Here is a 25,629-nt window from a genome sequence, read left to right as displayed (position 1 = left end):
ACACAAGAGACACAAAAGAGACACACAAGAGACACACAAGAGACACACAAGAGACACACAAGACACACAAGAGACACAAGAGACACACAAGAGACACAAGAGACACACAAGAGACACACAAGAGACACACAAGAGACACACAAGAGACACACAAGAGACACAAGAGACACAAGAGACACAAGAGACACACAAGAGACACACAAGAGACACAAGAGACACACAAGAGACACACAAGAGACACAAGAGACACACAAGAGACACACAAGAGACACAAAAGAGACACACAAGAGACACAAAGAGACACACAAGAGACACAAAAGAGACACACAAGAGACACACAAGAGACACACAAGAGACACACAAGAGACACAAGAGACACACAAGAGACACACAAGAGACACAAGAGACACACAAGAGACACACAAGAGACACACAAGAGACACACAAGAGACACACAAGAGACACAAGAGACACACAAGAGACACACAAGAGACACAAAAGAGACACACAAGAGACACACAAGAGACACACAAGAGACACACAAGAGACACACAAGAGACACACAAGAGACACACAAGAGACACAAGAGATGCAAAACAGCTGAAACATGTCAATAAAACAAAAGAGACCAAAACGGTTGCCTAGCAACACAATATGTCCCCCGATAAAGACCAATATGTCCCCCGATAAAGACCAATGTGTCCCCCGATAAAGACCAATATGTCCCCAGATAAAGACCAATATGTCCCCAGATAAAGACCAATATGTCCCCAGATAAAGACCAATATGTCCCCAGATAAAGACCAATATGTCCCCAATATGTCCCCAATATGTCCCCAGATAAAGACCAATATGTCCCCAATATGTCCCCAATATGTCCCCAGATAAAGACCAATATGTCCCCAGATAAAGACCAATATGTCCCCAGATAAAGACCAATATGTCCCCAGATAAAGACCAATATGTCCCCAATATGTCCCCAATATGTCCCCAGATAAAGACCAATGTGTCCCCAGATAAAGACCAATATGTCCCCAGATAAAGACCAATGTGTCCCCAGATAAAGACCAATGTGTCCCCAGATAAAGACCAATGTGTCCCCAGATAAAGACCAATATGTCCCCAGATAAAGACCAATATGTCCCCCGATAAAGACCAATGTGTCCCCAGATAAAGACCAATATGTCCCCAGATAAAGACCAATATGTCCCCAATATGTCCCCAATATGTCCCCAGATAAAGACCAATGTGTCCCCAGATAAAGACCAATATGTCCCCAGATAAAGACCAATGTGTCCCCAGATAAAGACCAATGTGTCCCCAGATAAAGACCAATGTGTCCCCAGATAAAGACCAATATGTCCCCAGATAAAGACCAATATGTCCCCAGATAAAGACCAATATGTCCCCAGATAAAGACCAATATGTCCCCAGATAAAGACCAATATGTCCCCAGATAAAGACCAATATGTCCCCAATATGTCCCCAGATAAAGACCAATATGTCCCCAATATGTCCCCAGATAAAGACCAATATGTCCCCCGATAAAGACCAATATGTCCCCAGATAAAGACCAATATGTCCCCAGATAAAGACCAATATGTCCCCAGATAAAGACCAATATGTCCCCAATATGTCCCCAGATAAAGACCAATATGTCCCCAGATAAAGACCAATATGTCCCCAATATGTCCCCAATATGTCCCCAGATAAAGACCAATATGTCCCCAGATAAAGACCAATATGTCCCCAGATAAAGACCAATATGTCCCCAGATAAAGACCAATATGTCCCCCGATAAAGACCAATGTGTCCCCCGATAAAGACCAATATGTCCCCAGATAAAGCCCAATATGTCCCCAGATTAAAGACCAATATGTCCCCCGATAAGACCAATATGTCCCCAGATAAAGACCAATATGTCCCCAGATAAAGACCAATATGTCCCCAGATAAAGACCAATATGTCCCCCCAATATGTCCCCAATATGTCCCCAGATAAAGACCCAATATGTCCCCAGATAAAGCACAATATGTCCCCCAATATGTCCCCAATATGTCCCCAGATAAAGACCAATTATGTCCCCAATATGTCCCCCATATGTCCCCAGATAAAGACCAATATGTCCCCCAGATAAAGACCAATATGTCCCCAGATAAAGACCAATATGTCCCCAATATGTCCCCAATATGTCCCCAGATAAAGACCAATATGTCCCCAATATGTCCCCAATATGTCCCCAGATAAAGACCAATATGTCCCCAGATAAAGACCAATATGTCCCCCAATATGTCCCCAATATGTCCCCAGATAAAAGACCAATGTGTCCCCAGATTAAAGACCAATATGTCCCCAGATAAAGACCAATATTGTCCCCCCGATTAAAAGACCACTGTGTCCCCCGATAAAAGACCAATATGTCCCCAGATAAAGACCAATATGTCCCCAGATAAAGACCAATATGTCCCCCGATAAAGACCAATGTGTCCCCAGATAAAACCAATATGTCCCCAGATAATAGACCAATATGTCCCCAGATAAAGACCAATATGTCCCCCAATATGTCCCCAATATGTCCCCAGATAAAGACCAATATATCCCAGATAAAGACCAATATGTCCCCAATATGTCCCCAATATGTCCCCAGATAAAGACCAATATGTCCCCAATATGTCCCCAATATGTCCCCCAGATAAAGACCAATGTGTCCCCAGATAAAGACCAATGTGTCCCCAGATAAAGACCAATATGTCCCCAGATAAAGACCAATGTGTCCCCAGATAAAGACCAATATGTCCCCAGATAAAGACCAATATGTCCCCAGATAAAGACCAATATGTCCCCAGATAAAGACCAATATGTCCCCAGATAAAGACCAATATGTCCCCAGATAAAGACCAATATGTCCCCAATATGTCCCCAATATGTCCCCAGATAAAGACCAATATGTCCCCAGATAAAGACCAATGTGTCCCCAGATAAAGACCAATATGTCCCCAGATAAAGACCAATATGTCCCCCGATAAAGACCAATATGTCCCCAGATAAAGACCAATATGTCCCCAGATAAAGACCAATATGTCCCCAGATAAAGACCAATATGTCCCCAGATAAAGACCAATATGTCCCCAGATAAAGACCAATGTGTCCCCCGATAAAGACCATTGTGTCCCCAGATAAAGACCAATGTGTCCCCAGATAAAGACCAATGTGTCCCCAGATAAAGACCAATATGTCCCCAGATAAAGACCAATGTGTCCCCAGATAAAGACCAATATGTCCCCAGATAAAGACCAATATGTCCCCAGATAAAGACCAATATGTCCCCAGATAAAGACCCAATATGTCCCCAGATAAAGACCCAATGTGTCCCCCGATAAAGACCAATATGTCCCCAGATAAAGACCAATATGTCCCCCAGATAAAGACCAATATGTCCCCAGATAAAGACCAATGTGTCCCCAGATAAAGACCAATGTGTCCCCAGAATAAAGACCAATGTGTCCCCAGATAAAGACCAATATGTCCCCAGATAAAGACCAATGTGTCCCCAGATAAAGACCAATATGTCCCCAGATAAAGACCAATATGTCCCCAGATAAAGACCAATATGTCCCCAGATAAAGACCAATATGTCCCCAGATAAAGACCAATGTGTCCCCAGATAAAGACCAATATGTCCCCAGATAAAGACCAATATGTCCCCAGATAAAGACCAATATGTCCCCAGATAAGACCAATGTGTCCCCCAGATAAAGACCAATATGTCCCCAGATAAAGACCAATGTGTCCCCAGATAAAGACCAATATGTCCCCAGATAAAGACCAATATGTCCCCAGATAAAGACCAATATGTCCCCAGATAAAGACCAATATGTCCCCAATATGTCCCCAATATGTCCCCAGATTAAAGACCCATGTGTCCCCAGATAAAGACCAATATGTCCCCAGATAAAGACCAATGTTGTCCCCAGATAAAGACCAATGTGTCCCAGATAAAGACCAATGTGTCCCCAGATAAAGACCAATATGTCCCCAGATAAAGACCAATATGTCCCCCGATAAAGACCAATGTGTCCCCAGATAAAGACCAATATGTCCCCAGATAAAGACCAATATGTCCCCAATATGTCCCCAATATGTCCCCAGATAAAAGACCAATGTGTCCCAGATAAAGACCAATATGTCCCCAGATAAAGACCAATGTGTCCCCAGATAAAGACCAATGTGTCCCCAGATAAAGACCAATGTGTCCCCAGATAAAGACCAATATGTCCCCAGATAAAGACCAATATGTCCCCAGATAAAGACCAATATGTCCCCAGATAAAGACCAATATGTCCCCAGATAAAGACCAATATGTCCCCCAGATAAAGACCAATATGTCCCCAATATGTCCCCAGATAAAGACCAATATGTCCCCCAATATGTCCCCAGATAAAGACCAATATGTCCCCCGATAAAGACCAATATGTCCCCAGATAAAGACCAATATGTCCCCAGATAAAGACCAATATGTCCCCAGATAAAGACCAATATGTCCCCAATATGTCCCCAGATAAAGACCAATATGTCCCAGATAAAGACCAATATGTCCCCAATATGTCCCCAATATGTCCCCAGATAAAGACCAATATGTCCCCAGATAAAGACCAATGTGTCCCCAGATAAAGACCAATATGTCCCCAGATAAAGACCAATATGTCCCCCGATAAAGACCAATGTGTCCCCCGATAAAGACCAATATGTCCCCAGATAAAGACCAATATGTCCCCAGATAAAGACCAATATGTCCCCCGATAAAGACCAATATGTCCCCCGATAAAGACCAATATGTCCCCAGATAAAGACCAATATGTCCCCAGATAAAGACCAATATGTCCCCCAATATGTCCCCAATATGTCCCAGATAAAGACCAATAGGTCCCCAGATAAAGACCAATATGTCCCCAATATGTCCCCAATATGTCCCCAGATAAAGACCAATATGTCCCCAATATGTCCCCAATATGTCCCCAGATAAAGACCAATATGTCCCCAGATAAAGACCAATATGTCCCCAGATAAAGACCAATATGTCCCCAATATGTCCCCAATATGTCCCCAGATAAAGACCAATATGTCCCCAATATGTCCCCAATATGTCCCCAGATAAAGACCAATATGTCCCCAGATAAAGACCAATATGTCCCCAATATGTCCCCAATATGTCCCCAGATAAAGACCAATGTGTCCCCAGATAAAGACCAATATGTCCCCAGATAAAGACCAATATGTCCCCCGATAAAGACCAATGTGTCCCCCGATAAGACCAATATGTCCCCAGATAAAGACCAATATGTCCCCAGATAAAGACCAATATGTCCCCCGATAAAGACCAATATGTCCCCAGATAAAGACCAATATGTCCCCAGATAAAGACCAATATGTCCCCAGATAAAGACCAATATGTCCCCAATATGTCCCCAATATGTCCCCAGATAAAGACCAATATGTCCCCAGATAAAGACCAATATGTCCCCAATATGTCCCCAATATGTCCCCAGATAAAGACCAATATGTCCCCAATATGTCCCCAATATGTCCCCAGATAAAGACCAATGTGTCCCCAGATAAAGACCAATGTGTCCCCAGATAAAGACCAATATGTCCCAGATAAAGACCAATGTGTCCCCAGATAAAGACCAATATGTCCCCAGATAAAGACCAATATGTCCCCAGATAAAGACCAATATGTCCCCAGATAAAGACCAATATGTCCCCAGATAAAGACCAATATGTCCCCAGATAAAGACCAATATGTCCCCAATATGTCCCCAATATGTCCCCAGATAAAGACCAATATGTCCCCAGATAAAGACCAATGTGTCCCCAGATAAAGACCAATATGTCCCCAGATAAAGACCAATATGTCCCCCGATAAAGACCAATATGTCCCCAGATAAAGACCAATATGTCCCCAGATAAAGACCAATATGTCCCCAGATAAAGACCAATATGTCCCCAGATAAAGACCAATATGTCCCCAGATAAAGACCAATGTGTCCCCCGATAAAGACCATTGTGTCCCCAGATAAAGACCAATGTGTCCCCAGATAAAGACCAATGTGTCCCCAGATAAAGACCAATATGTCCCCAGATAAAGACCAATGTGTCCCCAGATAAAGACCAATATGTCCCCAGATAAAGACCAATATGTCCCCAGATAAAGACCAATATGTCCCCAGATAAAGACCAATATGTCCCCAGATAAAGACCAATGTGTCCCCCGATAAAGACCAATATGTCCCCAGATAAAGACCAATATGTCCCCAGATAAAGACCAATATGTCCCCAGATAAAGACCAATGTGTCCCCAGATAAAGACCAATGTGTCCCCAGATAAAGACCAATGTGTCCCCAGATAAAGACCAATATGTCCCCAGATAAAGACCAATGTGTCCCCAGATAAAGACCAATATGTCCCCAGATAAAGACCAATATGTCCCCAGATAAAGACCAATATGTCCCCAGATAAAGACCAATATGTCCCCAGATAAAGACCAATGTGTCCCCAGATAAAGACCAATATGTCCCCAGATAAAGACCAATATGTCCCCAGATAAAGACCAATATGTCCCCAGATAAAGACCAATGTGTCCCCAGATAAAGACCAATATGTCCCCAGATAAAGACCAATGTGTCCCCAGATAAAGACCAATATGTCCCCAGATAAAGACCAATATGTCCCCAGATAAAGACCAATGTGTCCCCCGATAAAGACCAATATGTCCCCAGATAAAGACCAATGTGTCCCCAGATAAAGACCAATATGTCCCCAGATAAAGACCAATGTGTCCCCCGATAAAGACCAATATGTCCCCAGATAAAGACCAATATGTCCCCAGATAAAGACCAATATGTTCCCCAGATAAAGACCAATATGTCCCCAGATAAAGACCAAATGTCCCAGATAAAGACCAATATGTCCCCAGATAAAGACCAATATGTCCCCCAGATAAAGACCATGTCCCCAGATAAAGACCAATATGTCCCAGATAAAGACCATTGTGTCCCCCGATAAAGACCAATATGTCCCCAGATAAAGACCATTGTGTCCCCCGATAAAGACCAATATGTCCCCAGATAAAGACCAATATGTCCCCCGATAAAGACCAATATGTCCCCAGATAAAGACCAATATGTCCCCAGATAAAGACCAATATGTCCCCAGATAAAGACCAATATGTCCCCAGATAAAGACCAATATGTCCCCCGATAAAGACCAATATGTCCCCAGATAAAGACCAATATGTCCCCAGATAAAGACCAATATGTCCCCAGATAAAGACCATTGTGTCCCCCGATAAAGACCAATATGTCCCCAGATAAAGACCATTGTGTCCCCCGATAAAGACCAATATGTCCCCAGATAAAGACCAATATGTCCCCCGATAAAGACCAATATGTCCCCAGATAAAGACGACAAAAGAGCCAAATAAATACAAAATGCTGCAAAAAGAGTGAAGTTATTATTAAAGACTAAATATGTCTTAAGGCTGAGCTCATTACTTTATATTTATAAAGTAATATCATATTTATCTGTGATGTTTCTCAGGTGGTTTTTAATTGCGTTGCAGCGCCGCCTAGTGGCTGCTCCTGCAGGTACAGGAGGTTTCATATTTATTATGATATTTAATAATGTTTTCTATATTTCCTCTGCTCTTATATTAACATATGTTAGACTCACAATATATATATGTCATGTGGGTTAATCAAAAGTCTCTTTAAATAACAATTAATAACAATTTTGGGGGTTTTAATTCTCAAACAATGCTGAATATATTTTAGTGTTTAGTCTAAAACTGTAGACATTTAAAACAATCATGTTATGTTATAAATACATGTTTATAATATTGTTATTTATGTGTAAATAGTAGACTTTTCCACCCAAATGAACACTGATCAATGAAAATGTATTGACGTTGTGATTTATTGGCAAAACAAAGTACATCCAGTTTATTGGCAAAACAAAGTACATCCAGTTTATTGGCAAAACAAAGTACATCCAGTTCGAGAGATAAAGCGTTCGAAGTGGAAAGTGGAAATAACCTACCTAATAATCCTACTTTTCATTCAAAATCATCAAAAACTCTTCATGAAACCAGAAAAACATTTAGTTGTTGACATGTCCGCCTCTGCCGTCAGTTGATTGGACTAAAACCGTCCTCCTGCTCTCTGATTGGCTCGTCAAACTCCCGCTCTGCGTGCCAGCTGCTGTGGGAACAACAACAACAACAGAGAAAACTGTTCAAATGGATGCAGAGAGACCTCCACAATGACCCCTAATGATATAAAGGGTTCATTCTTGCTTTTCTCAGGTCTATTTGGCAGATTACAATTTTTAAATGGCTTGTTTTCTAACATTTGAGCTCCATGGATGCTCTAAGTCTAAATAACAGAAAAAAAGCACAAACATAGATTTTTTTAATGCTATTTTTGGTTTCGATGCTTTTATAAACCTGGAATTTGTCTTTCAAGTAAAGAAAATGTAGAACTTTTCAGATTTGACTGTGTTTTCCTCTGAAAATGGAACAATTGATTGAATTCAGGGGATGTAGACCTCTGTGTAATCTCGTTCAATGAGAGTGTTCTCATGCAGAGTGGATTCCTGACCGACCTGAGCGAAGCGTTTTCTGTCTGCAGATAATCCTCGACACAAACAAAGTGCTGAGTCTCCTTTTGTCCAGAATCGCTCAGATTAACGCTCTGATCCCGGCGTTCAGTTTGCATTCAGCTGATTAACACCTCTGAGTACTCTGAGGCATCAGCAGGGGGTCCATCAGCTGACTAACACCTCTGAGTACTCTGAGGCATCAGCAGGGGGTCCATCAGCTGACTAACACCTCTGAGTATTCTGAGGCATCAGCAGGGGGTCCATCAGCTGACTAACACCTCTGAGGCATCAGCAGGGGGTCAATCAGCTGACTAACACCTCTGAGGCATCAGCAGGGGGTCAATCAGCTGACTAACACCTCTGAGGCTTCACCAGGGGGTCCATCAGCTGACTAACACCTCTGAGTACTCTGAGGCATCAGCAGGGGGTCCATCAGCTGACTAACACCTCTGAGTACTCTGAGGCATCACCAGGGGGTCAATCAGCTGACTAACACCTCTGAGTACTCTGAGGCATCACCAGGGGGTCCATCAGCTGACTAACACCTCTGAGTACTCTGAGGCATCACCAGGGGGTCCATCAGCTAACTAACACCTCTGAGTACTCTGAGGCATCACCAGGGGGTCCATCAGCTGACTAACACCTCTGAGTACTCTGAGGCATCACCAGGGGGTCCATCAGCTGACTAACACCTCTGAGTACTCTGAGGCTTCACCAGGGGGTCCATCAGCTGACTAACACCTCTGAGTACTCTGAGGCTTCACCAGGGGGTCCATCAGCTGACTAACACCTCTGAGTACTCTGAGGCTTCACCAGGGGGGTCCATCAGCTGACTAACACCTCTGAGTACTCTGAGGCTTCACCAGGGGGTCCATCAGCTGACTAACACCTCTGAGTACTCTGAGGCCCTCACCAGGGGGTCCCATCAGCTGACTAAACACCTCTGAGTATTCTGAGGCATCACCAGGGGGTCCATCAGCTGACTAACACCTCTGAGTACTCTGAGGCTTCACCAGGGGGTCCATCAGCTGACTAACACCTCTGAGTATTCTGAGGCTTCACCAGGGGGTCCATCAGCTGACTAACACCTCTGAGTACTCTGAGGCATCACCAGGGGGTCCATCAGCTGACTAACACCTCTGAGTACTCTGAGGCATCAGCAGGGGGTCCATCAGCTGACTAACACCTCTGAGGCATCAGCAGGGGGTCCATCAGCTGACTAACACCTCTGAGGCATCAGCAGGGGGTCCATCAGCTGACTAACACCTCTGAGTACTCTGAGGCATCACCAGGGGGTCCATCAGCTGACTAACACCTCTGAATACTCTGAGGCATCAGCAGGGGGTCCATCAGCTGACTAACACCTCTGAGGCATCACCAGGGGGTCAATCAGCTGACTAACACCTCTGAATACTCTGAGGCATCACCAGGGGGTCCATCAGCTGACTAACACCTCTGAGGCATCAGCAGGGGGTCAATCAGCTGACTAACACCTCTGAGTACTCTGAGGCATCACCAGGGGGTCCATCAGCTGACTAACACCTCTGAGGCATCAGCAGGGGGTCCATCAGCTGACTAACACCTCTGAGGCATCAGCAGGGGGTCCATCAGCTGACTAACACCTCTGAGGCATCAGCAGGGGGTCAATCAGCTGACTAACACCTCTGAGTACTCTGAGGCATCACCAGGGGGTCCATCAGCTGACTAACACCTCTGAGGCATCAGCAGGGGGTCCATCAGCTGACTAACACCTCTGAGGCATCACCAGGGGGTCCATCAGCTGACTAACACCTCTGAGTACTCTGAGGCATCAGCAGGGGGTCCATCAGCTGACTAACACCTCTGAGTACTCTGAGGCATCAGCAGGGGGTCCATCAGCTGACTAACACCTCTGAGTACTCTGAGGCATCAGCAGGGGGTCAATCAGCTGACTAACACCTCTGAGTACTCTGAGGCATCAGCAGGGGGTCCATCAGCTGACTAACACCTCTGAGTACTCTGAGGCATCAGCAGGGGGTCCATCAGCTGACTAACACCTCTGAATACTCTGAGGCATCAGCAGGGGGTCCATCAGCTGACTAACACCTCTGAGGCATCAGCAGGGGGTCCATCAGCTGACTAACACCTCTGAGTATTCTGAGGCATCACCAGGGGGTCCATCAGCTGACTAACACCTCTGAGTACTCTGAGGCATCACCAGGGGGTCCATCAGCTGACTAACACCTCTGAATACTCTGAGGCATCACCAGGGGGTCCATCAGCTGACTAACACCTCTGAATACTCTGAGGCATCACCAGGGGGTCCATCAGCTGACTAACACCTCTGAGGCATCACCAGGGGGTCCATCAGCTGACTAACACCTCTGAGTACTCTGAGGGTCTAAATCCATTCAAAGCTGCAAGAACTGATACAAATAAAGCTTTTCTAAACACATAATGAGTAAAATGATAAATCTTAACATTTTAACATATTTAATCCCCTAAAGTTAAAAAACCTGAAGCATCTTTGACATTTTGTGCAGTTTATTTTGGAAACAAGTATTTCTCAAATAAAATGTGGAAATTTAGGAGAAATAAATCTTGAATTTATCAAAAATATCAAAAATGACTGCGCTGGAAAGTCAAAATGAAGCTCTTTAGATTTGGAAGGATCCAGCTGGGCGCCAATTTGATGTGTTTTTATTTTGTTTAAAACATCCCGAGCAACAAGTCAACCTGTTGTTGTTTTATTTATATTTATATAATAGGCAGATATTGATTGACATTATTTCTCAGATAAAATGTGTCAATTTAGGAGAAATAATAATTGTATTTATCAAAACATCTACACTTCGAGTATATATCCTCCCACGATGCATTTTCCCGACGCTCTTATTATTATAATTATTGTTAAAGGTGGGGTAGGTATTTCACTTCAGAAACACTTGTTGTTATATTCCATGGAATGCTCTTAACATCCAGATAGCAATGAATATCTGAAGTGCTTTGACAATAAATCCATAATAAATATCATCTGTGGAAGCTGTAGTACTGTAAACAGCACGACCAATCATCTGAGCCGGCCCGGCTAAAATAACTGGATGGCCTACCTGCCTGTCAGCCTTCCATCTGTGCACAAACTTATCTGGTGCCCTCATTGGTCATGTGCGCGTTCGTGTGTGTTGGAGGAGGGGCTCTGTGAGGAAGTGGCAGATTTTCTCCGGCTGTGTATTTTCAGATTCTAGCGATCTCGAGCTGGTTTCTCAAACTGACCTACCCCACCTTTAATTATTTGGTCCTCCTCTGGCGTTGTTCATGAAAATGAAAGTCCTTTTGTTGTGATGCAATGAAGTTGCTCTTTTTGTGATTAAAACGTAATAAATGTTGGAAAGGTCGGTGCAATAGAGAAAGGACTATTTAAAATAATATGATCTAAAGTCCCAGAGGAGCTCTTGTTCGCCTAAATACAACTTTACAGATTAGATTGATTTACTCTGTAATTTACCAAGTGGCATCCTTACCTCCTTACCAAGTGGCATCCTTACCTCCTTACCAAGTGGCATCCTTACCTCCTTACCAAGTGGCATCCTTACCTCCTTACCAAGTGGCATCCTTACCTCCTTACCAAGTGGCATCCTTACCTCCTTACCAAGTGGCATCCTTACCTCCTTACCAAGTGGCATCCTTACCTCCTTACAAAGTGGCATCCTTACCTCCTTACCAAGTGGCATCCTTAGGAGACGTGTTTTTTATATCTGAGACCTCTAATCTACGCCTAAAAATAGTATAATAGGAGACCTTTAAAGTATATTTCCTGCCACGATGCATTTTCCCGATTTAGGAGAAATAAATCTTTCATTTATCTAAAGATCTCCACTTTGAGTATATTCCTCTTACTCTTCCTCGTGGTTCTCCTCCTCCTCCTCCTCGCTGTGGAAGTCGTGCTCCTCCTCGCTGATGTTGGCCTCTTGATATTGTTGGTATTCGGCCACCAGGTCGTTCATGTTGCTCTCGGCCTCCGTGAACTCCATCTCGTCCATCCCCTCCCCGGTGAACCAGTGAAGGAACGCTTTCCTGCGAAACATCGCCGAAAACTGCTCAGAAATCCTCTTGAAGAGCTCCTGGATCGCTGTGCTGTTCCCGATGAACGTGGACGCCATTTTGAGTCCTCGAGGCGCGATGTCGCACACGGCCACCTTCAATTTACAAAGAGATCATTAAGCGTTATATACAGTTCAAACAGTGAGTTCCACACCTGGAGGAAAAGCAGCTGCAAAGAGACAAACAGACGACAACAAGTATGCACATTTTGCATCCTAACATCTTGCGTTAATTAGCATTAATTAGCACGTTAGCCTATGTGGACAATAGTTTTAAAATGGCATTGCAGATTAAGACAGTTTTGGAGTGGTTTTCGGGGTTATTGAGGATGTTGAGTCCATTTATGACATTTTCAGGATCATAGATGGTAGTGTGAATTAAAAAAAATGCCATATTTGTACTTCCAGGAACTGGTTTGGTTTCATTTTGGGTCAAAACTACAATTTTTGATAGTGAGAATGTCAGAAATGGACTCGACATCCTCGATAACCCCCAAAACCACTCCTAAATTGTCTAAATTGACCAAGCAATTTTTTAACTGTTGTCTAATTGATGCTTATTAACGCTAATTGACGCTAATCAACGCTAATGTATGCTAATTAACGCTAATTTATGCGTATTAACCGCAATTAACACAACATATGCAGGTTAGCATCTTAAATCGTGTGTAAAACAATCTTATTATTATTAGTCAATTTATTGAACATGTTAGAAACAAACAATAATAATAATCATAATTATAACAAAATATTAGCACCACCTTGACGTTGTTGGGGATCCACTCCACGAAGAGGCTGCTGTTTTTGTTCTGGATGTTCAGCATCTGCTCGTCGACCTCCTTCATGGACATCTTCCCTCTAAAGATGGCCGCCACCGTCAGATATCTCCCGTGCCTCGGATCGCACGCCGCCATCATGTTTCTGGCATCAAACATCTGCGCGGTGAGTTCAGGGACCGTTAGCGCTCGGTACTGCTGGCTCCCGCGAGACGTTAGCGGCGCGAAACCCGGCATGAAGAAGTGCATTCTGGGAAACGGCACCATGTTCACGGCTAGTTTTCGTAGGTCGGCGTTCAATTGGCCGGGAAATCTTAACGAAGTCGTCACTCCGCTCATCGTCGCGGAAACTAAGTGGTTCAAATCTCCGTAAGTCGGCGTCGTTAGCTTTAGCGTCCGGAAGCAGATGTCGTACAGCGCCTCGTTGTCGATGCAGTACGTCTCGTCCGTGTTTTCCACCAGCTGGTGCACAGAGAGCGTGGCGTTGTAGGGCTCCACCACCGTGTCAGACACCTGGGGAATGAGTTAGCATTATGAGTCACCATTATGAGTCATGAACCCATGATATGAGTCAGCATTATTCAATTCAAATTCAAGATTCAAAGGTTTTATTGTCATATGCACAGCAGCTAAAACCAAATGAAGGCATTAAATGATGTATCCTAAACCCTGGCATGAGTTAGCATTGAATCAGGAGATGAGTCAGCATTTTGAGTCATGGATCCATGATATAGGTCAGCGTTATTAGTCTTAACAACCTGATATAAGTCATATAAGTCAGCATTATGAGTTCTGAATCCGTGACAAGTAATAAGTCAGCATTATGAGTCTTAAAACCCTGATATAAGTCAGCATTAAGAGTCTTAAATATGAGTTAGCACTTTGGGTTCTAAAACCCAGCATTATGAGTCCTAAACCCTGATATAAGTTAGCACTATGAGTCCTGAATCCCTGATATGAGTTAGCATTATGAGTCAGCATTATGAGTCCTTAAACCCTGATATAAGTTAGCATTATGAGTCCTGAATATAAGTTAGCATTATGAGTCCTGCATATAAGTTAGCATTATGAGTCCTGAATATAAGTTAGCATTATGAGTCCTGCATATAAGTTAGCATTATGAGTCCTTAAACACTTATATAAGTTAGCATTATAAGTCCTGAATATAAGTCAGCATTATGAGACTTTGAAGTCAGAAAATGTCATTAAAAAAAAATTCATAAAAAGAAAATTCAGATTTTTTTTTACAAACTACATTTTTAAATGCAGATAAATCAGAAAGACCTAAATCGTGTGATAATGAAATGAGGCACCTTGGGTGAGGGCATGACTCTGAGCTAAACCATGTGATGATGAGGCACCTTGGGTGAGGGCATGAGGCTGAGCTAAACCATGTGATGATGAGGCACCTTGGGTGAGGGCATGACACTGAGCTAAACCATGTGATGATGAGGCACCTTGGGTGAGGGCATGACACTGAGCTAAACCATGTGATGATGAGGCACCTTGGGTGAGGGCATGACACTGAGCTAAACCATGTGATGATGAGGCACCTTGGGTGAGGGCATGACGCTGAGCTAAACCATGTGATGATGAGGCACCTTGGGTGAGGGCATGAGGCTGAGCTAAACCATGTGATGATGAGGCACCTTGGGTGAGGGCATGAGGCTGAGCTAAACCATGTGATGATGAGGCACCTTGGGTGAGGGCATGACACTGAGCTAAACCATGTGATGATGAGGCACCTTGGGTGAGGGCATGACACTGAGCTAAACCATGTGATGATGAGGCACCTTGGGTGAGGACATGACACTGAGCTAAACCATGTGATGATGAGGCACCTTGGGTGAGGGCATGACACTGAGCTAAACCATGTGATGATGAGGCACCTTGGGTGAGGGCATGACGCTGAGCTAAACCATGTGATGATGAGGCACCTTGGGTGAGGGCATGACGCTGAGCTAAACCATGTGATGATGAGGCACCTTGGGTGAGGGCATGAGGCTGAGCTAAACCATGTGATGATGAGGCACCTTGGGTGAGGGCATGACACTGAGCTAAACCATGTGATGATGAGGCACCTTGGGTGAGGACATGACACTGAGCTAAACCATGTGATGATGAGGCACCTTGGGTGAGGGCATGACACTGAGCTAAACCATGTGATGATGAGGCACCTTGGGTGAGGACATGACACTGAGCTAAACCATGTGATGATGAGGCACCTTGGGTGAGGACATGACACTGAGCTAAACCATGTGATGATGAGGCACCTTGGGTGAGGGCATGACACTGAGCTAAACCATGTGATGATGAGGCACCTTGGGTGAGGGCATGACTCTGAGCTAAACCATGTGATGATGAGGCACCTTGGGTGAGGGCATGACGCTGAAGGTGTTCATGATCCGGTCCGGATACTCCTCCCTGATTTTACTGATCAGCAGCGTTCCCATCCCCGACCCCGTGCCCCCCCCCAGGGAATGGGTTAGCTGGAAGCCCTGCGCGGAGAAGGGTTAGGGTCACAGGTCACACAAGGAACATACATGTTTTATTTATTTATTGTTGTTGTTTATTTTCTCCTCACCTGTAAACAATCACAGCTCTCGCTCTCTTTCCTCACGATGTCCAGCACTGAGTCCACTAGCTCCGCCCCCTCCGTGTAGTGACCTTTGGCCCAATTATTCCCCGCCCCCGTATGACCTGCAGCGGCCAATCAGAGCGCAGGAAATTACAAGCACATTTCTCATCATTCTGTTATTTTGCTCTGTTTGTGTTTCTCTCGTCTCTGAAGCGATTCTTGTGTTTTTAACCCTTTATATCTATAAATATATATATATGTTATATCTAACATGACAGTCTCTGTTTTAACCCTCTTGTTTTTGTTTGTGAATCAGGTGTTTGTTTGTTTACCGAAGATGAAGTTGTCCGGTCTGAAGAGTTGTCCGAAGGCTCCGGAGCGAACGCTGTCCATGGTTCCTGGTTCCAGATCCACCAGCACAGCGCGGGGGACGTATTTATGTGCTGCACACACAGAGGAGAGGGTCTTCAGACGAGTGGAAGGAACACTTCCAGAACATTCTAATTTAGGAGTTTTTTATTTTCATTTTCTTCATTTTATCTCAATTTTACCCAAAAAACCCAAATATTCTTGATTTTTAAAACTATTTTTTGAAATATTCTAATTATTTTATTTTGTATACTATTGTATTTTGTTGTATGACCTACATTTCCCCAATATATTCCATATTGTTCTTTCATAATATATTTCCCTCTTTTCCTCAAATTATCCAAAAACGTACCTTTTATTAAAAATAATCAAATATCCAGATTTATTTTTCTTAATATCCCAAACTTCTTCTATCCTGAAGCACACACACACACACACACACACACACACACACACACACACACACACACACACGCACGCACGCACGCACGCACGCACGCACGCACGCACGCACGCACGCACGCACGCACGCACGCACGCACGCACGCACGCACGCACGCACGCACACACACACACTCGCACGCACGCACGCACGCACGCACGCTCGCACGCACGCACGCACGCACACACACACACTCACACGCACACGCACACGCACACGCACACTCACACACACACACACACTCACACGCACGCACGCACGCACGCACGCTCGCACGCACGCACGCACGCACACACTCACACTCACACGCACACGCACACGCACACGCACACTCACACACACACACACACTCACACACACACACACACACTCACACGCACACGCACGCACGCACGCACGCTCGCACGCACGCACGCACGCACACACTCACACTCACACGCACACGCACACGCACACGCACACTCACACACACACACACACTCACACACACACACACACACACACACACACACACACACACTTTACTCACAGGAAGCCTCGTTGTAGTAAACGTTGATTCGGTCGAGTTGAAGAGACGAATCTCCAACAAAACATCCTGACGGATCAATACCGTGTTCATCACTTATCACCTCCCAAAACTGAGGAGGAGGAGGAGAGAGAGGAAGAGGAGGAGAGAGAGGAAGAGGAGGAGAGAGAGGAAGAGGAGGAGAGAGAGGAAGAGGAGGAGGAGAGAGAGAGGAGGAGAGAGAGAGGAGGAGAGAGAGGGAACATTTGGTCAAAAGATGAAGGTACCTTAAGAGAGGTCAAATCATCTTAATCCTCACATTGTAACTCGTGAAGCCAGATATGTGTTTTATAAATTGTTGATCCAACGTTTGTTTTCCTTTATTTTAAGATTGAAATCCAACAACGTGGAAACCTTTGGATTTAAAGCAAAATGATGTCGTGTTTTGTCGTGTGAGCATTTCACAGGATTCAAAGGTGAAGCAGTTCCAGAGCAGAAGAACCACAAACGATCGCACGTTGAATTCAAAAACATGTTTGAAATAATGATGTGTTATTTGCTCACCTTGGTCCCGATCTGGTTCCCGCACTGCCCGGCCTGAAGGTGGACGATCTCCCTCATCTTCTGCTTTAGTTAGTATTATTTAATATATATTTCTTCTTCTCTCTCTGTGGAGCTCAGTCAGTCCTCCTGCAGCATGGAGCCAGTGTGCGACAGTTAATCACGTCCCCCTTCAGCTGACCCCCCCCTCACATACAGTCTGTTGGACTCAGCAGAAAACATCTCTTTGTTCTGATTGGAGCATACCGAAACATTTGAGGAACAGAGGGAATATATTATGAGAGAGAAAGTTGGACTATATTGAGACAAAGTAGGTTATACAACAAAATACAATAGAATTCAAAATGAAAAATAAAACAATTGGAATATCAAAGAAAGATTGTTAAAAAAAATTACGAATATTTGGGATTTTTTGGGGGAAATTGAGGAAAGATGGAATATATTGAGTCCCTCTCCTCTGTGCGTGCAGCACATTAGAAACCTCCTCCTATCCTCCTCAGAGTCAATCTAATAACAGTGTAAAGTTGGATTTCAATTGGCGAGAAGAGCTCCTCTGGGACTAGAGATCGTATTATTTCATTATACTTTCACTATTCCAACATGTCTCCACACAGAGACTCCCTTCATTACGTTTTAGTCGAGTGAAAAGTGTCAGACGTCACTGGTGCATGGATAACCAAACTGTATTTATACTTTAAATTATAAAACCTGACACAGACAATGTGCGATGAATGAATCCTCCTATTACCTTCCTATGAAATAATACATCGTAAATGCATCTAATAACAGTGTAAAGTTGTATTTATAGGCAAACAAGAGCTTTATATCATATTATTTTAATTATTCCTGAAGTACTTTCACTATTGCATTGATTTCTCTAACATCTTTTAAGTTTTAATCTGAACTCCACAGCAACTAAATCACATGTAGTCGAGTAGAAGGTGGATTATTTACCTCTGAGTTGAAGGAGCAGCAGACGCAGAAATAATGAAGTCATGGATTAATGAGTTCATGTATGGTTTGAGTTTCCCAGTAAAACTAAAGGAGAGTTTTACCAGTCGAGCCTTTAACTGTGCGGTGTGTTCAGGGACCATGTGCTGATCTGAGGTCAGCTGTTAGTGTCACTTTACACCGAGTTATTACACAGGAATCCTTCAGAGAACATCTGCTGCTCCGGCTGTCTGAGGGGAACTCTGCTCAGTCATAACAAGTTAATACATATCATTAAAAGGATATGAAATGATCCCCTTCTCCTTTCTACAAACCAGTGCCTTGATCAGAATCAGAACCAGGTTTATTAACAAGTAGGTTCTCCATGTGTGGAGTTTTGAGGCGTACACAAACACCGTTATTAAAGAAAAGAAAAGGTAAGAAAAGGACCAAAGAATGTAAAACAAATATTTAAAACTATTTAAAAAATAACTATTATTACCGTAAAATTTAGAGAAATATTTACATTAAATATAAACATACCAAAATAAAATTACGTAAAATATAGTATGATAAAATATTAGGAATAATAAGTAAAATATGTGCATTCTTTCTCAAAAATTGAAGCTGTGCAGATATTTATATATTTTTCACATGGAAATTTTGTTTAGAGTTTGTTGAGTTTAATATTAATTTTAGTTCATTTTTATTCTTGTTTATTAAACTTCCAAACGCTGTTTATTGGTTTAAATCCCCCCGGAACCTTTGACGCTGGCTGTTGTTTCCGGTCGGACCTCTGACGCGGAAGGACAAAAACAAACGCGGTTCGCTTAAAAATAAAATATTCTCCTGAAACTAAAAACGGATTAAAAACACTTTGTCTGTCTTCAGACTGAAAGTAACTGCTTTAATTAGAGATGAAGTTCAGAGGGAAGATTATAGACGTGGCGTGTCTGAACCATTTCACCCGTAAGTAGCTTTATCTTACCGGAAGAGTGTGGAGCTAACATGCTAACTGATGCTAACTGATAGTTTGAAATGTTTTTGTGTAATTTAGTGACTTTTTTCAGTTCTTTATAAAACAGTATTGAGGAATTAGTAGCGAGATAAACGCTAAGGGGAATTTAATTGTGTTTTACAACGTGAATTTAGTGTAAATATAACACTCTGTCTCCTTATTTTTTAATAAAACTACAAATTAATGCCAATAAACATCAGTTTTAATGCATTATATGGAGCATTCTGCTTAGTGTTTTGCTGAGTATCTCTTCCTCCTCCTCCTCCTCCTCATCAGGTGTGATCACCACCATCTCCAAGCTGACGAAGATGTGTGTTCTTCGTCTGACTCCACAAAACCTTTTCTTCGTCCTCTCTGGAAAAGTTGCAAATGGCGGCGTGAGCATGTGGTGTGAACTCTCTCAGGTGATTACAGACTTCATTATTAACATGCAGTGAGACGTCCTCAGTATCATCTGTAACTTAAAGGTCTCCTATCATGCAAAAGTCACTCTCTTGCCCCTTTCACACCGGCGCTTTTTCAGCTCCGGCTCGGAGCAGGAGCTGAAAAGTACCGTTTTTTCCTGTTCACACCGCAGCGCGCCGCCTCTTAGCTCCGGAATCCGGTTCACTTCCAGCTCCAAAAAATTGTCGGTCGAGAGGCAAGAGCTTCGGAGCTATGACGCGGCGTCGCTTACGTCTCTCTTACGTCGAGGCGTGCATGAAACTAAACCCACGTCCCCTGAACATGGGTCGACTGAAGAGTCTCGTCATGCCTGCCTACAAGCAGTAGCGCTGAGCAAAGTGACTAGAAGGCAACCACACACTTATAAAGAAACACACTTTATAAAGTCAGGCAACACTAACCAGGCTTCGTGTGATTCTGTTTATTTGTACCTTACTTTGACCATCCGTTCTCTGTTATTGATCATTGTGGAGAGCAGGCAGACGTTTGTTATTATAGCAGCTATCGGATGGAATCAATACATGGGCTGCACAGGTTGTCATGTCCGACTATCACAAGTAGAATCATAATGAAAAATACGCCGGTAAAAAGTGCCTGTAGAAAACGGCTTAGCAAGTAGTCAGTTTAGCTTCGGTTGCTATGCTAACATCACCCATGTTATACCAGAGAAACTTTCATAACAGCGTTGTGATGCCAAACAGCGTCAATTCAGACTGACACACATTCACTTCAGGGGAACTGGGGATATGTATCAGCTGCTTGTGTGACAGTCAGACAGTGAATACTTTAGAGCCGTGTGAGCTAACCCGGAGCTAACGGGAGAATAAACTCCCGTTGAAGAGCAGCACTGCAGCGGTCGGTAAATGAAACACATTAATAAACAATGAACCACGGCACTCTGGAGAAAAGTATAAGGTTGGAGAAGTCGTTATTTCATTTAATCTGGCTTCGTATGATTAAAAGCAACACGATCATCGACCCGACGCAGTCCCCGGCCCGTTGTTGTTGTGGGAGAAAATCAGTGATGTAAACTGTGACGTCATGACGCAGCTCTGGGCGGTGTGAACAGAGCGGGAGCTGAAAAGGGAAACCGGAGCTGAACCAGAAAAGCTCTCGCTAGGAGCTAGAAAGGGAAAAGCGCTGGTGTGAAAGCCGCATCTGATGTCTTCTCTACATCACCATGTGTCCCCGGTGTGTCTCCGGTGTGTGTCTCCGGTGTGTCCCCCCGGTGTGTCCCCCCGGTGTGTCCCCCCGTGTGTCCCCGGTGTGTGTCTCCGGTGTGTCCCCGGTGTGTGTGTCCGGTGTGTGTCTCCGGTGTCCCCCCCCGGTGTGTCCCCCCGGTGTGTCCCCCGTGTGTCAGGAGACTCTCAAAGTGTCAGGAAATAAACCCCTCTCTCTTTTCCTCCGTACCCACATCTCTAAAAACGGGGGAACAACGGAGCTAATCCAGATTTGCTGCGTCATGACCACATTACTAAAATGTGGGCGGGCTTTACACCCACGGGCCAATCAGAAACGTTGCTGTCAGAAACAATGAGACGTGTTCTGGAAGTAATATGGTCTGTGTTTACATTAGCATGCTAACACTCAGAGCTAACCTGTACTGGAGAGAGCATGTGTGAAGAAGCAGGAAATCAAAAGGAAGTCACCTTGAGGTAAACCTGAGAGAGAGAAAGAGTTTGAGCTCCATGCTGTTTCAGAGAGAATCCTTCATGTGGTTTGGAACATACATGGGACCTATAATATACGCCTGAAACAGTATAATAGGAGACCTTTAGGTGAAACTGGAATCCTCGTTAAAGGTGGGGTAGGTAATTCACTTCAGATACACTTGTTGTTATATTCCATGGAATGCTCTTAACATCCTGATAGCAATGAATATCTGAAGTGCTTTGACAATAAATCCATAATAAATATCATCTGTGGAAGCTGTAGTTCTGTAAAAAGCACGACCAATCATCTGAGCCGGCCCGGCTAAAGTAACTGGATGGCCTACCTGCCTGTCAGCCTTCCATCTGGGCACAAACTGATCTGGTGCCCTCATTGGTCATGTGCGCGTTCGTGTGTGTTGGAGGAGGGGCTCTGTGAGGAAGTCTGAAGGAAGGGGCAGATTGTTTTCGGTTGCGTACTTTCAGATTCTAGCGCACTCAAGCTGGTTTCTCAAACTGACCTACCCTGCCTTTAAGTGTATTGTCATATTATATTTTAACTGTACTATGTATTACTTTATTGAGCTGTACTTAGATCATGTTTTATACTTGTTAGTGTGATGGAGACGATGCAATGTGTGTAGTGTTTGTTGATTGTTACCTCCCTCAGGACTGCATCCTTCATCTCTTCTCTTTTCTGAGATGAATGTATTTGTATGCACGGTCCTTGTTGAAATAAATACATGATAATATTAATATGAATAATTATAACCCTTTATTCCCTCCTCCTCCTCCTCCTCCTCCTCCTCCTCCTCCTCCTCCTCCTCCTCCTGCTGCAGGAGAACTTCTTCGATGAGTTCCAGATGGAGGGCGTCTCCCCGGAGGATAACGAGATCTGTCTGGAGGTGACTCCGGAGAATCTGTCCCGCGCTCTGAAGACGGTGCAGAACGCTAAAGCTGTGAAGGTGAAGCTCACCAAGAAGCACTGTCCCTGCTTAACCATCGCTGCTGAGCTGGTGAGGAGAACATGCTCTCTGTGAGGAGAACATGCACTCTGTGAGGAGAACATGCACTCTGTGAGGAGAACATGCACTCTGTGAGGAGAACATGCTCTCTGTGAGGAGAACATGCACTCTGTGAGGAGAACATGCACTCTGTGAGGAGAACATGCACTCTGTGAGGAGAACATGCTCTCTGTGAGGAGAACATGCACTCTGTGAGGAGAACATGCACTCTGTGAGGAGAACATGCACTCTGTGAGGAGAACATGCACTCTGTGAGGAGAACATGCACTCTGTGAGGAGAACATGCACTCTGTGAGGAGAACATGCTCTCTGTGAGGAGAACATGCTCTCTGTGAGGAGAACATGCTCTCTGTGAGGAGAACATGCACTCTGTGAGGAGAACATGCACTCTGTGAGGAGAACATGCACTCTGTGAGGAGAACATGCACTCTGTGAGGAGAACATGCACTCTGTGAGGAGAACATGCACTCTGTGAGGAGAACATGCACTCTGTGGAGGAGAACATGCACTCTGTGAGGAGAACATGCACTCTGTGAGGAGAACATGCACTCTGTGAGGAGAACATGCTCTCTGTGAGGAGAACATGCTCTCTGTGAGGAGAACATGCACTCTGTGAGGAGAACATGCACTCTGTGAGGAGAACATGCTCTCTGTGAGGAGAACATGCTCTCTGTGAGGAGAACATGCTCTCTGTGAGGAGAACATGCACTCTGTGAGGAGAACATGCACTCTGTGAGGAGAAACATGCTCTCTGTGAGGAGAACATGCTCTCTGTGAGGAGAACATGCACTCTGTGAGGAGAACATGCACTCTGTGGAGGTGAACATGTTAGATACACAGACCCTCCCTGTGGTGTCCCCTCTCCTGTGGTGTCCCCTCTCCTGTGGTGTCCCCTCTCCTGTAGTGTCCCCTCTCCTGTAGTGTCCCCTCTCCTGTAGTGTCCCCTCTCCTGTAGTGTCCCCTCTCCGTAGTGTCCCCTCTTCCTGTAGTGTCCCCTCTCCTGTTAGTGTCCCCTCTCCTGTAGGGTCCCCCTCTGCCTGTGGTGTCCCCTCTCCTGTGGTGTCCCCTCTCCTGTGGTGTCCCCTCTCCTGTAGTGTCCCCTCTCCTGTAGTGTCCCCTCTCCTGTAGTGTCCCCTCTCCTGTAGTGTCCCCTCTCCTGTAGTGTCCCCTCTCCTGTAGTGTCCCCTCTCCTGTAGTGTCCCCTCTCCTGTAGTGTCCCCTCTCCTGTAGTGTCCCCTCTCCTGTGGTGTCCCCTCTCCTGTAGTGTCCCCTCTCCTGTAGTGTCCCCTCTCCTGTAGTGTCCCCTCTCCTGTGGTGTCCCCTCTCCTGTAGTGTCCCCTCTCCTGTGGTGTCCCCTCTCCTGTAGTGTCCCCTCTCCTGTAGTGTCCCCTCTCCTGTAGTGTCCCCTCCCTGTGGTGTCCCCTCCCTGTAGTGTCCCCTCTCCTGTAGTGTCCCCTCTCCTGTAGTGTCCCCTCTCCTGTAGTGTCCCCTCTCCTGTAGTGTCCCCTCTCCTGTGGTGTCCCCTCTCCTGTAGTGTCCCCTCTCCTGTAGTGTCCCCTCCCTGTGGTGTCCCCTCCCTGTAGTGTCCCCTCCCTGTAGTGTCCCCTCTCCTGTGGTGTCCCCTCTCCTGTGGTGTCCCCTCTCCTGTGGTGTCCCCTCTCCTGTGGTGTCCCCTCTCCTGTGGTGTCCCCTCTCCTGTAGTGTCCCCTCTCCTGTGGTGTCCCCTCTCCTGTGGTGTCCCCTCTCCTGTAGTGTCCCCTCTCCTGTAGTGTCCCCTCTCCTGTAGTGTCCCCTCCCTGTGGTGTCCCCTCTCCTGTGGTGTCCCCTCTCCTGTGGTGTCCCCTCTCCTGTGGTGTCCCCTCTCCTGTGGTGTCCCCTCTCCTGTAGTGTCCCCTCTCCTGTGGTGTCCCCTCTCCTGTGGTGTCCCCTCTCCTGTAGTGTCCCCTCTCCTGTGGTGTCCCCTCTCCTGTAGTGTCCCCTCCCTGTGGTGTCCCCTCCCTGTAGTGTCCCCTCTCCTGTGGTGTCCCCTCTCCTGTGGTGTCCCCTCTCCTGTAGTGTCCCCTCTCCTGTGGTGTCCCCTCCCTGTAGTGTCCCTCTCCTGTAGTGTCCCCTCTCACTGTATGTCCCCTCTCCTGTAGTGTCCCCTCTCCTGTAGTGTCCCCTCTCCTGTGAGTGTCCCCTCCCTGTGGTGTCCCCTCCCTGTAGTGTCCCCTCCCTGTATGTCCCCTCTCCTGTGGTGTCCCCTCTCCTGTGGTGTCCCCTCTCCTGTAGTGGTCCCCTCTCCTGTAGATGTCCCTCTCCTGTAGTGTCCCCTCCCCTGTCGGTGTCCCTCTCCTGTGGTGTCCCCTCTCCTGTGGTGCCCCCTCTCCTGTGGTGTCCCCTCTCCTGTAGTGTCCCCTCTCCTGTAGTGTCCCCTCTCCTGTGGTGTCCCCTCTCCTGTGGTGTCCCCTCTCCTGTAGTGTCCCCTCTCCTGTGGTGTCCCCTCTCCTGTGGGTGTCCCCTCTCCTGTAGTGTCCCCTCCCTGTAGTGTCCCCTCTCCTGTGGTGTCCCTCTCCTGTGGTGTCCCCTCCTGTAGTGTCCCCTCTCCTGTGGTGTCC

General features: G+C 45.4%; 2 protein-coding genes across 3 annotated transcripts; one reads left to right on the top strand and one right to left on the bottom strand.

Annotated features, from left to right (window-relative positions):
• Positions 1 to 8,053: 8,053 nt before the first annotated feature.
• Positions 8,054 to 18,029, bottom strand: LOC117485983 (tubulin beta chain-like). 2 transcript variants are annotated; one of them, XM_034134708.1, is made up of 8 exons: positions 17,970 to 18,029; positions 17,430 to 17,538; positions 16,422 to 16,532; positions 16,096 to 16,211; positions 15,881 to 16,009; positions 13,497 to 14,024; positions 12,533 to 12,831; positions 8,054 to 8,256 (listed from the first exon to the last, which is right to left on the bottom strand). In XM_034134708.1, exons 1-8 carry the CDS (start codon positions 18,024 to 18,026, stop codon positions 8,184 to 8,186), a joined length of 1,422 nt encoding a protein of 473 aa, XP_033990599.1. In that variant the 5' UTR covers positions 18,027 to 18,029; the 3' UTR covers positions 8,054 to 8,183. The 2 variants fall into 2 exon arrangements, with proteins under 2 accessions (XP_033990599.1, XP_033990590.1); XM_034134699.1 differs by having other exon boundaries at positions 8,054 to 8,253; positions 17,970 to 18,026.
• A 1,660-nt stretch (positions 18,030 to 19,689) lies between these two features.
• On the top strand, positions 19,690 to 23,023 carry hus1 (HUS1 checkpoint clamp component; the record flags this gene model as incomplete). Its single annotated transcript, XM_034134719.1, is given in 3 exon segments — positions 19,690 to 19,865; positions 20,191 to 20,318; positions 22,847 to 23,023. Coding segments are annotated over 3 exon segments (357 nt in total), but the record flags the coding sequence as incomplete, so codon positions are not given.
• Between the last annotated feature and the right edge of the window lie 2,606 nt (positions 23,024 to 25,629).

Source organism: Trematomus bernacchii, unplaced genomic scaffold (genome assembly GCF_902827165.1).
Source record: "Trematomus bernacchii unplaced genomic scaffold, fTreBer1.1, whole genome shotgun sequence".
Taxonomy (NCBI): Eukaryota; Metazoa; Chordata; class Actinopteri; order Perciformes; family Nototheniidae; genus Trematomus; species Trematomus bernacchii.
This window is presented reverse-complemented; position numbering and strand designations above follow the sequence as displayed.